This window comes from Tupaia chinensis, unplaced genomic scaffold, assembly GCF_000334495.1.
Source record: "Tupaia chinensis unplaced genomic scaffold, TupChi_1.0 Scaffold000102_1, whole genome shotgun sequence".
In the NCBI taxonomy this organism is placed as follows: domain Eukaryota; kingdom Metazoa; phylum Chordata; class Mammalia; order Scandentia; family Tupaiidae; genus Tupaia; species Tupaia belangeri.
The window spans coordinates 1,193,328-1,205,945 of record NW_006159566.1 but is presented as its reverse complement, the minus strand read 5'-3'; the positions used below and the strand labels follow the sequence as shown (position 1 = coordinate 1,205,945).

The 12,618-nt window shown below is 44.9% G+C and overlaps 1 protein-coding gene across 2 annotated transcripts in view; it reads right to left on the bottom strand.

Moving 5' to 3' along the window:
• Nucleotides 1-1,774: 1,774 nt before the first annotated feature.
• The window catches only part of KIT (KIT proto-oncogene, receptor tyrosine kinase), a 96,627-nt gene continuing 85,783 nt past the window's right edge, over nt 1,775-12,618 (bottom strand). For both annotated transcript variants that reach the window (XM_006143684.2, XM_006143685.2), the window contains exons 16-21: nt 12,092-12,219; nt 10,575-10,697; nt 6,632-6,743; nt 6,417-6,516; nt 5,967-6,069; nt 1,775-4,024 (exon numbers count right to left, since the gene is read on the bottom strand). In XM_006143684.2, the coding sequence (XP_006143746.1) occupies nt 3,896-4,024; nt 5,967-6,069; nt 6,417-6,516; nt 6,632-6,743; nt 10,575-10,697; nt 12,092-12,219 (695 nt within the window). In that variant the 3' untranslated portion in view covers nt 1,775-3,895. The remainder of the gene's footprint in view (nt 4,025-5,966; nt 6,070-6,416; nt 6,517-6,631; nt 6,744-10,574; nt 10,698-12,091; nt 12,220-12,618) is intronic.

Below are 12,618 nucleotides of genomic sequence, written 5' to 3'. Positions count from 1 at the left end.
GATCCCGAGAGGAGAATGGAGAAGGGATTGCAATGTGGCCATCCCCCCCAGGGGGTGATTTCTCACTTTCTGTCTCTGTCTCTCTTTCTGGTGAGTGCATGTGCCCTATAGCAAAACCTCTAAAAAAAAAAAAAAACAAAAAACACATGACTAAAGTCCGCAGTTTTGAGCACTATTAGTGTATTAGCATGTGAATCTGGTTGTCCTAACCCCTTCGTAATACATCACGGCAGATACTACGCGTCATGGAACTGTGATTTCAAATGCACATCTGTCAAATATCACACAGCAGTCGGTGGGAGAGACAGGGCTGGCACCAGGATTTGAACCCAGCTTGAGCCTGGACACCGAGCCCCTCATTACTATTTTGCTATTTCAAACTGGGCCAGTGAGAGAAATAGCTACAGACTAATAACACAGGGGGGCCCACCCACTGCTTCGAAGTCAAGATCGTACACACTGAGAAAAGGTTAAATGACAGTGGAAACATTCGGAAAGAAAGGCCTTCTTTGTTTGGTGGTCAATTAGCATTCATGGCTGCCTGTAATAAAATAATGGCAACTGCCTGGCTGAAATGTTTCTCACTGATGATTGACGCATTCCTGGCCACATGACCCTCTTAGGATTTTAGAATTCTTCAATATAGGCCACCTTTCTTCCTCCCCAGCCCCATTTTCCTTTCAGGAGACACTTCTGCAGGTGTAAATGTCATGTCAATAAAAGATGTCAAGACCAATGATGTCCAGCTGCCAAACTCATTCTCAATACCATGACGTGGTTCTGCGTGGATCTCTGTGTCCAGCTTGAAGGGTTCTTCGCTTCTGTGCAGGCTCCAGTGGTCTGGTGGATGCTCTAGGCATCTCCCTCCCACTGAGAGGTGGGACTTTGTTGCAGAAGCAAGCAGGTGGCGTGGTGGTAAGGGTGCTGACCACTCCCACATGGCTGACCATGGTTCGAGTCCCAGACCTGGCAGCTTGATTTCTCACTTTCCCTCTCTGTTTGTCTCTGGTGAGGGCACCTGTCCTACAGCAAATTGAAGCAATAATAATAATAATGATCAATGGAATTACATAATTAAAAAAAAAGTAAGGAGTGAGGGTGGAGCATGAATATATCAAAGATGAAACAATTTCCCTTCCACACACAAGCCAACAAGATTGCAAGCCACTTTGTGGGATTCCTGATGTCAATCTGGTGAACTATTTCACTGCTCATGTTAATTTCCACAATAGCTTTTTTTCTTAAAGAATTATTATGTTTTAATTTGCTATAGGGCACATGTGCTCATCAGAGAGAGAGACATGAGAAAGGAAGCCGCCAGGCAGTTGACTATGTGAGGAGTCCAGTGCCTCGACCACCATGCCACCTGCTTGTCCCCATGGTACCTCTTACAGTACCTCTTTTTCAGGCAAACATACCAGTTATATTGCACCGAACCATATGAAAATGCTGCTATTGAGTATTATTTCGTAATAAAAAAAAGTCATTTTATATGAATCCACCTAATAATCAAAGCAATGTGTAAAATTCTCAAAATGTTTTATTAATTTTTCAATTTAAATAGAGGTCTCAGGTTGTGAGAAGATGTACACATACTCAAATTCTTTATGTCTGTCTGTTTAAACTTCAGGAATATAAGCCCTCATGCGATCCAACAGTCCTGCGTATGTTTTATGCAAACTGAGCCCAAAACTTTCTAATGTCCGAGTGAATGCACCTGAACACTTTAAAGTTTCACTGTACTACACTTAAAACAATAAAAAACTCATTTGACTTATATATTTACAGTTTTATTAGAATTCTTCAGAACTGTCAACATTTGGACAACATAGGAAAAAAAAACCACATGAAACAGCGACATCCTTTAAACTTGCACCGCTTACATATTTACACATAAAGTTACTGTATATATAAAAAATATTTTCAAGGACTCATGGGCTTGGGAATATTCCAAAGACATTATTGCTACATTTCAATATTTACAAAAAAAGCCACCAAATAATTTCAAACATTAAGCCACTGCAAAGAAACATCTGATGTAAAAAAAAAAAAAATTATAAAAATATAAACTTTCAAGAATATCCTAGACAAACTCTCAATGAAGGGCCCCTGAAGTACCTAGACATTTACAATGAACGATCACTTTTCTTACCATAATTAAAGTCAAAAGAAACGCAAAGGCATTTTTTAGACAAAGTATGGCAAGCAGTGACAATCTCTTACACGACAACACAACCCCCAAACCTGCTAACTCTGGGAAGGTGCCAGAGCGTAGAACTCTAGTGCAAATAGTCCCATCCAGGTCAATGGCCACAGCTCTCTAAATGTCAGCTAAGGGACATGGGAGGGGAAACAGAAGGCAACCTACCGGAATCTTGCAAGACAATACATGAACCTTGCCAAGGACACCTTTACCTCTTACAATGGAAAGGAAGGAGGGAAACGGGAGGTGAACCATAGGGTACTACCTAGGCTACAGCCTGAGGGCAGGATTTAGGTACATTTCGGCGGGGGACAGTAGCATTGTACAGGGTCTGAGGAACAGGTACAGTATGCTGAGTATAAATAACAGAGTGCCCTAAGAGCAGATGAACTGCAAATAAATAGTCCTTAAGCACTTGGCCTCCCAAGCCCCTCACTGCAAGCTTTTGGGAAGCTACTCTAGACTGCTCCATGAGGAGAAGCAGCAGCGGTGCTGATGGGGGATGCCAAGTTACTTCCTGGGGACTGAAAAAGCCTCTTGAACTCAGGGCATGAATACGGCCCCAAGGATATTTGTCTACACGCATACGCACATACACACATATACAGATACTGGCCCGAGGTCCAGGGTATGCCTGTAAAGGAGGCTGCATCTCGATTTTATCTCCTGCTACCTAAGAATCCACACGAAGATAGCACTGCTTTCTCGTTCCTGCGGGAGTCATGCAGTAAGTCAGGAACGGTTCCGAGTGGCACCAAACCGACGGAGGACAGTGCCATTCTGAAGCTGGGAGGCTTGTTCTGGAGAACCTGCCGCGCAAGTTCATTGGCTATAAAAGAGGAGATTTTGTGAAGACGGTGCTTGGCAGTTACATTTTTTTCCTAAAGAAAAAAACGTATTAACTGTTTCCTTCAAGCTTGTATGGCTCTTCATCTATTCCTACACATAGCAGACAGGACACCTGGGTTGTATGTGGAAACCAAGCCTTGTGGGTCTACGCCCTTCAAATGTAGGAACGTGTGCAGTTTACAGAGGAGTACGTACAAAGGTTGGCTGGGGAGGTCTTCTCTCCACGCAGACTTCCTAACAGCAGACTCATACTGAAACCAGGTCAGTGGCACGAAGACGCGTGTGACGGCCGTGTCCTTTTCCTCGCTACAGGAACATTTTTGCATGGCCTGCTCTCATTCCCAGCATGAAATATTAGATTTCTCAAGCCCGAATGTTCCTACATCTGTCCTTTGTCCTAATAATGTTCTACTTTCCACAAGAAAGGCTTAGGTTTCAGCTTCTAATCTTGCTGCCTCATGGTGTCGCTATGGATGGCTCTGTGGGCCCAATGTGAGTACTACCCAAAGAAACTATTGACCATACAAACAGAACTGGAGAAGCCTTAGTGAGAACTCTGGGTGTCTCGCCCATCTCACCCTCTCTTTTCCCACCAGAATTTTTTTCTGTTTATAATAGAGGCTACTTTGCTATTAGGAATATATACAGTTCGAACCTTTGCGAGGGGTGGTGACGGATGACTCAAATCATCAGCCACTAAAGTGTGCTCATAAAGACAGGGTTATAGTGGACTGCCCACTGCCCTGGAGTAGGATGTAAGTGAAAGAAAAACAAAATAACCAACATGGAAGCCGAAAGAATGGGGACCCTCCCTGCAGGGAAGACCCCATCCACTCCTTGGGCTCAGACGTCTTCACGCACGAGCAGAGGCTGGGTAGAGGATGCGCTGCTGCCCACAGAGTTGATCCGCACCGAATGGTCCACCACCCGGGGCTCCTGGGTGGGGCTGCAGTTGGCTAAGTTGGAGTAAATCTGAGGAGAACAAGGCCACAGTCAGCACGCCAGTCCTCAAGGGGAGCAGCCACGAGGGCACAGTGCAGTTTCAGAGGCGCAGAGCATGGATGGGTATGTGTGTGGGGGTGTTTCCAGCGACCAGATGGCAGGCCTGGTGTCATCTACAAGGGGCCCGCAGAGGACAAAGACAGAGCTCGGACCGTTCTCCCGGAGCGGAAGCAGCACAGGTTCCTACCCTGCCTCTGACCCCAGGACTTAAGCCGATGGCCCAGGGCTCTCAGGCTGCGGGTTAGCCCTCAGCATCTCTGCCTCCAAGGCCTTCAAACTGAACGGGGCCACACTGGCAGATTCCTGGTGTCTCCAACTTGCCGATAGGCTTTGGTGAGACTTCTTAGTCACCAAAATCCCGTGAGTCGCTGCTCCCAATAAACCCCTTCATATATATCGACATTTTGGGTTGTTGGGAAAGTCCTGACGTATTTTTGCATAGAAAAACTAAGTCGTGACTTTTCTGACAACCCAATACACCCTTCTGGTGCCGTCTCCTTAGAGCACCCTCCGCGACACAGATTTGAGGTGAATTATAAGAATTACGTGGTTGATGCCCAAATCATATCGACAAAACAAATAGGAGTTTTGTTTAATCCCTCGATTTCCCCAAGAAAATCACTTTACATAAGAAGTGGTGGCGGGGCAGCAGGTGGTGTGGTGGTTAAGGGCGCTGGAATCCCCCGTGGTCCGCCATGGTTTGCGTCCCAGACCTGGCGGCTTAGTCTCTAATTCTCTCTCTCACTCTGTCCCTCTCTGGTCAAATTAAAATAAATAAAGTTAAATAAAATAATTCTTTAAACAAAAAAAGAAGTGGTGGCAACGCATGTGCAATCACAATCCCAGCCCTTCTGATGGAACTCATCTGGGAATGAGCACTGCCTAGCCTCTAGAGAGGGAAGAGGAAGAGGTTGATGAAAAAGGTGTGGAAGGTAAGGACGTAGAATTGGCCACATCACAAGCCAACGAGCCCTGAGGAGCAGCAGTAACGACACGTGAATGCTGCCCTGGAATGAGCGTGGTAGCCTCCTGAAAGGGAGGACCTTTGCTTTGGTGTTGCGAAAGAACACTGCAGCCTGGTTTGAGATGCGTACCGATTCTATCATTAATAATTAATAAAAAGTTATGGCTTTTCATTAGATGGGAAAAAAAGAAAAAAAGGAAAGTTTCCACATCTCTATAGCTAGCCATAACCCGACAGCCTACAGAATTAACTGAGAAACGCATGGTCCTTCCAGTAGCTTCAAGAACCAAGACAACTTGGGGGGAAATTTGGCTGTTTAATTGGAAACATGTTTGGACAGCCAGAAGAGCAACTGAAAAAACAAGGCAGCTTAAAAAAAAATCTGAATCAAAGCAAGGACCACTAATTCTTCCTTAAAAGTAGGAGAGGAAATAATGGATTTGAGTTTTCATTTTCCCCTCCCAGGAATCTCCTGACTTCAAACAACCCTTCGTTCTCCATGGCTCGTGGGCGTGCCACCGATCTGCCGTTCTCCGGCTGTGCTCGTTTGATCAGAAGGCTGATTTCACTCGAGTAACAAGCTGTCTCCTCTATGCTCTAATTTTCATTCGCATCCCTCCAACTTTCCCAAGGATGAACGGCCCTGCCATGTGAGAGGAGAAGATTCGGATCCCATGACCAGCACGGGGGTGGGAGAGGACACACAGCAGATCCTCATGGAAACTTCCGCTTCCGCGCTTCGGAGTTCAAAGTCCTTCCCTCTCATCTCACATCCTTCTTCTGGCTCAGGACAGGAGGAGTGTGTAGAAAGACCTGGTTCCCATCGCTTCCCTCCCCTGACCTGAAGCGCCTAGTTTACAACCCAGGACGGAGAGGGGGTTGGGGAGGTGAGTTCTCACTGCTGACGCCTGAGAAGGACGGCAGCTGGAAGTGCCAGGGTGTACTCACAGGGTTGGCGCTGTCTGAAATCTTCTCTATGAGCTGAACGATCTGCTTGAATGTTGGCCTCTTCAGGGGATCGGCATCCCAGCAAGTCTTCATGATGTCATACCTGCCAAACAAGGGCCGTTTCCTGTTACTTGTCAATGGCCCTAACCTGTCTTCAGGGGTACATCATGGAGGAATTCACTAATCACTTCAGGGCTACGCAGCGAGACCCATGCAATGCCATTAACATATAATCCGACCCTGTGTGCGTGACATATGGCCGAAACGTGTGTATTTGGTGACGAGAAATGATCAACTCCAGAAGTGACGTTTGACCAGAGTGACTGACTAAATGACAACCGAGTCACCTTTCATGCCGTGCCAAGGAGAACTCTCAACATCTAGGTTTCTGTCTTTAAAAAGGAAAAGCAAAGGGGAAACGCTCGCTGAAGGAAACACAGTGGCCCTTACATTTCAGCAGGTGCGTGCTCAGGGCTGAGCATCCGGAAGCCTTCCTTGATCATCTTGTAGAACTTGGAATCGACTGGCATTCCAGGGTAGGGGCTGCTTCCTGAAGCAAGACAGATTGTAAGCCAGAGTTAATCACAAGAATGCAGGACAAGGCCCAAACCCTCCAGACGATGCTCAGAGTCTAATTAAGGGATCTTTGGCAAGGATCGCTTTACCTAGAGAGAAGAGCTCCCACAGAAAAATCCCATAGGACCAGACATCGCTTTCAAACGTATAGACACAGTTGAAAATGCTTTCGGGTGCCATCCACTTCACAGGGAGTCGGGCCTTTAACGGAAGCACAACAGAGGCATCAGCGTTAAGCAGGAAGCTCCAAACAACCTGCAAATATTCCCACAGGTGAGGCTCCTGCTGAGAGGCAGGGGTGAGGGGTGTGAGTATCCTCTCGCTAAGACTTTTACCTGTGTGACCAAAGAGGACCCCAACCACGTCTGAAATAAGCAGCTCACAATTATGTCATCCCCATTTTAAAGAAGGAGACATCGAGTCTACAGCATAATGAGTAAGCACACAGAAGTCGGAGAGACACAGGCATGGGTTCTAATCCCGGTTGTGCCGCTAGCCTCGAAGCATTTGCCAGTGGTATCTGCATACTCTTCCGTAGTAACAGAAATGGACCCTCTCACAATTAGGACACGAGCTCGTTCATAGCTAGGGACAGCCATGGCCTTGGTCTCGGTCCCTAAGTTTTAAGTGGAAAACCTCCTTTTTTAAGCATCTGGCGTGTGCCCTGGCTCTCTTCAGTGTGTCCCCTCCTCCATCTGCCTTCTGGAGGTGACAGGTGTCACCTGTGGGGTGATCTTCTTGGACCATGAAGATAGGGCTACAGCCAGGAATGGCAAAACATGAAAGGGCAGAAGGTTGGCCCCAAGGACCTGGTGGAACCTTGTCCCAACTCTGACCTGTGACTGTAGACTTCTTTGACTGTTATTTGGGGTTTTCTTTCACAGGTGACCGAAACTGTCCTTCACTCATTGGGAAGGCCACTTACATCTCCGTACTTAGGGCTCGGTCTCTTGAGTGAAAAATAACTGTACATCCAATTTCATGAGTTCTTTTAGGGGATAAATGAGATAATGTGTAAAAATGCTTCGCACTGCCTGACCCACTAATGTCTGAAAAATCACCATGCCCAGAAGCAAGGAAATGGGAGTGGCTTGGTGGGATTACGACTGTCCCGAGGTGGTGAGTGGCAGGTTCGGGCCTTAAATCCAGCAGTGGAACTTCTCAGCCCAAATTCTTCCCACTTAAGCCAAACTTCCCACGACTACCCCTCTCAGAGACACTGTGGGTTCCTGGATCTTAATCTACCATAAAAAGCTAAATCAATCCTTCTCTTAAGCCATTTAGGACTGAAAACTGGGGAGATGAAATTTTTTAATCTTCAAGTCATTTTAGTAGGTTAAAAAAAAAAAAAAAAGGCTTCTAGTATCCCTTTCCAACATTTTGGGCTAAAGCTCCTACAGGGACCCTTACCCTAAGGTCTATGGGTGTCTTGAATTCCAAGGCCCATGAACTTGGAAGGAAGACGTTACAGCCTTAGTTTCACTAATTTCTAACTGAAGTTTAGCAGTTCCTTAAATCACAAATGAAGGCGACAAACCACAGTAATATTAGCAGTGCCTGCGACTTGCCACCAACAGTCGTCGGAGACAGTCACATCCTGCCAGACTGTGAAGGCCTCTTACCGTAACATTCACATTCACCACCACTTCGAAACTACTGTAGTTTTCACAGCCACGTATGGGCTTCTTTATATCGCAAACCTGCCTTTTCAATTTACATTATATATTTCTATTGAATTGCTTTGCTCAGTAAGGCTATATATTGGGTTGTTGGAAAAGTCATGACATATTTTTCCGTATTTTTCTAGGCAAAACTACATCATGACTTTGCCGACAACCCAGTATTATTTCATGCATTCCAAAGAGTGTTCTGGGGACCGGTCTGTAACGTGGTGGTTAAGAGAGCTGGATCTCAAAGGGCCAACTGTATGGTTCGAGTCCTGAACCTGGTGGTTTGAAACATGTCAGGTGCATGTGTGTGTGTGTGCCCGAAATCTTGAAAAGAGGGAAAGATGAGGAGAAAGAGATTGTGGTGTGACCTCTCCCCATGGGAGATGCTTTCTCACTATCTGTCTGCCTCTCTGGTGAGAGTACACCCTCTCTGACAAAATTACAAACAAAACGTAGTAACTGACGAGGGATTTACAGGTTTCACCAGACTCTGAAAGGAGTCTGGCATAAAAATGACTAAGAGCTCATGTGAAATGAAGAACTTCCAGAAAAACAGACACAACAAGATTGTAAATACTGCGACGTACATTTGGGACCTGTAACAGGCTAAGTGTTCTTGTTTACGACGTGATCGGTAACGTCTCCTCACCCATCAGCGTGATGCAAGAGAAGTCCCTGAGTGTTAGTTCAACTGATTCGAGCTGGATTCCATAACCTGGAAGCCTGGTGGGGCCTACCTCAGCCTCTTTAATTCCAACTAGTCACTAACCAGTAACAAGTGAGTAAGCACAACCACTGTTATAGTGACTTAGATTCCCAGTAAGACATCTATAAGGAGTAAGAACGCGCTTGGCGTTGTCCTGAACACTTCACAGGCACTAACTCATTTAAATCCTCACAATTCCTAGGAGGTGGGTGCCAATATTATTCCCAAGAGGAGAAAAACCAAGACTGAGAGGTGTTGAACAACCCTTGCCACATTTTACAGAGCCATTAAAAGTGGAGTCAGATGCTCATTCAGCAAGACCATGCCGAGAGGCCGCATCTTTTTCCTCTTGTGCTTTTGCTACTATTCAGAGACCTGGGTGATTTGTCCTTTTAATATTGCACCAGAATGATGGCCACAGGTTGGTTGCTTTTTTTTTTTTTGCATGCGTTTGCCAGAAAGACAGAGAGAGATAGAAAGCGAGAAATAATCACCCCCAGTGGGGATGGCCATAGGACAATCCCTTCTCCTCCATTCTCCTCTTGGTATCTTGGGCATGCACGCACACGTGCTAGCAAGAGTTTAAGCCACCGGGTCCGGGACTCGAACCATGGTGACTACATGGGAGTTCAGCAACATAGCCATTACATTAACTGCTGGTCCCAACAGGTTGGGATCTGTTTATAATTTATAACATTCTTGATCATGGTATCTAGTCTCAAGGAAGTCTTTTCAGAAATGCATGCTTTGGTCAGATGAGAAACCCAGGAACACTTTCACACAACTAAGTCAGGTATAGTCTACTGAAGGAGGAAACAGAAAATACTATCTTACATAATAATAAAGGACACAAAAATCTTGCCAGGAGTGAATGTGAACTGTAAAAATGGCCCTACGCAAAGAAGAAAATATAGAGATATAAAGACAAATCTATCAATCTATCAACCTATCTATCAACCTATCAATCTATCTATCATTATCTATCTAGATCTGTTCTGGAAATCATGGGCACTAGCCTCTCATTCTATGGCCTATGTCATTTCCGATCATCACTAAAATAGGCTGCACCTGAGTTTCTCCAACTTTTCAAATGGAAACAAACTGTGTTCTAGGGCATGGGTTTCCTAGGAGGGGCCAGTGAAAATTGGCCATAAAACACTTGGGAAAGAACTGGCTATGTTCTACAAACCAATGATTCCTTATGGACCGATTTAACAGCTCTCTATTGATGATCAGATCCAATATTTGATACAGCTAACACAGAGCACCATCTTAGATTTTAATCTTTGCACAGAACACGTCAATCTGAAAAAAAAAATTGCTCCTGCTGTAACCTGCAGGTCTACATTTGCTACACTTGAGCAAAATCAAGTGCATTGCTATTCTCAGGCAGTAATGAAAATTAAGGCTATTTCTGTTTCCTTCCCATGCCCCATAATTACACAATTAGAATTAGGAATTCTATTATCGAATATTAGTTGTAGGACTATTCAGCATACCATGCAAATTTTGCTAAAGTACACTTAATTTGACTGCTCAAATGTATGGTATCTCAAGGTGGGATTTGCATTATGAAAATCACAGAAAACAGTTTCTGTGAAAACACAAAATGTAAAATTCTGTCGCGAGACTGTCAAGCGGAGAATGGGTACTCACGTTTCCTTTAACCACATAATTAGAATCATTCTTGATGTCTCTGGCTAGACCGAAATCACAAATCTTTGTGATTCGACCGTGAGTTAGAAGGATATTTCTGGCTGCCAAGTCTCTGTGAATGCACTATTCGGATGGGCGAGGAAAAAAAAGAAAGAACACCATTTAAATTCATTTTAACTTTCAAAAAGAGAAAACTATTTTTAATACTAGAGTGCTGCTTATATTACAAAACTTTAATACTTTTGTTTTACATTGAAAATAGTCAGTGCACCAAATGGAAAAAAAAATTAAAATTACGCCTTGAATGATGTTCACATTTCATGTTTCACATTCTCAAGGCCCTAATTACTATAATCAGTCTCAAAACCCATTCTAATAAATGCTTTTTCTCCTCAGGACTGCTTCGTTCATAGGAAAATAACATTATAAATAGTCATATTTTTTAAACTGAAAATTCATTTTGCATGCATCTCTTCGAATGTCCTTCCAAAAATGTCTCTCTACAGCTTCAATCTGACATCTCCCAAGGACACGAGGTGGTCCTCTTTTTTTTTTTTTTTTGGAGAGGTTTTCACTATAGGGCGCATGTGCTCGCCAGACAGACAGAGAGACAGAAAGCGAGAAATCACCCCCAGGGGGGATGGCCATGCCGCAATCCCTTCTCCTCCATTCTCCTCTTGGGATGTTGGGTACGCACGCACATGCGCCTGGCGTGAGTTTTAAGCCACTGGGTCTGGGACGCAAACCGCAGTTGACTAAGTGGGAATCCAGTGACTTAGTCATTATGCTAACTGCTGGTCCCGAGGTGGTCTTTATTTCAGCCGTTTTAGTCTGAAATGTCGCCGAGGGTGCTGGAAGATAGGATCTATAACCTGACTCTGTGCGGTTTGTCCCTTTCCCAGGGAATCCTCTCACCCTCCCAGAGACCATGCTCTTTATTTTGGCCCCATCATTCTCTTCCCAACCCGTCGCTCTCCAAGTGCTTATTCTTCTCGCTGGCCCTTTACTTCCGGCCACTGTCTAAGCCACTCACATAATACTGGGCTGTCTGGAAAATCATGATGCATTTTTCTGTGCTTTTCTATGCAAAAATGCATCAGGACTTTCCTGACAACCCAACGTTTGGGGCCTAGCTTCAGTACAATCCAAAGATACACGTCATCAAGCACAGAAACTATATGGTACCCTTTGCTTTTGCTGATAAAATAATCCTCTATTTTCTAGAAGCACAGCCTATATCCTAAAAGCCAGAAGTTTTAAATGCACTCACTGTACAGAAAAGAATACACATGGAAAGCTCATTCAGACAGACTTGCACTTTAAAGCTCGTGCGTTAGAATAGGAATTCCAAAGAGAGAGCAGTTGGAACACGAAGAAACTAAATTCCCTCTGCTTTTCGGTTACCACACTTCAAAATGACACTCTGCATTCTAACTATGGCTCTAGCGTTCTCTGTTCTTCACAAAAAAAAAAACAAAAAAAACCCTCTGCCTCTTCCAAGAATCACTGTCACTTACATTCTTCGAGGCGAGGAAAGCCATGCCCTTTGCCACCTGGTAAGAAAAGCTCAGCAAGTCTTCCAGCTCGAGGGCCAGCTCGTCATCCTCCATGATGGCAGGAGTCACATCTCTCTCTATGTATGAGCCTGTGAGGGAGACAGGGGTTTTCTTAGCAAATGGCACCTTTAGGACAACGTCCTACCACGGATGCTAATAGATACTGGAAACTTGAAGGAGATCATCTCCCCAGGTGTCAAGGCGAGGTGGTCGCTGAATCACACAGTTGGCATTCAACAATCTGCAGTTGGGTAACAAGATGTTTAGGGAGAGGGATGGGAGAGTAATACGAAATACATGCACACGCACGCACACACACACACACACACATGCACGCACGCACACACACACATGGTTTAAGATACTCAGAGATTAAAAACACACAGACTCCAAGTGCCGACTTGCAACTCACTGCCAACTGACCACTGTGATGCCATCGGCCCCTGCTGTAAAGGAGAACTGGCCATCACTGGGAATGATGCTATGCT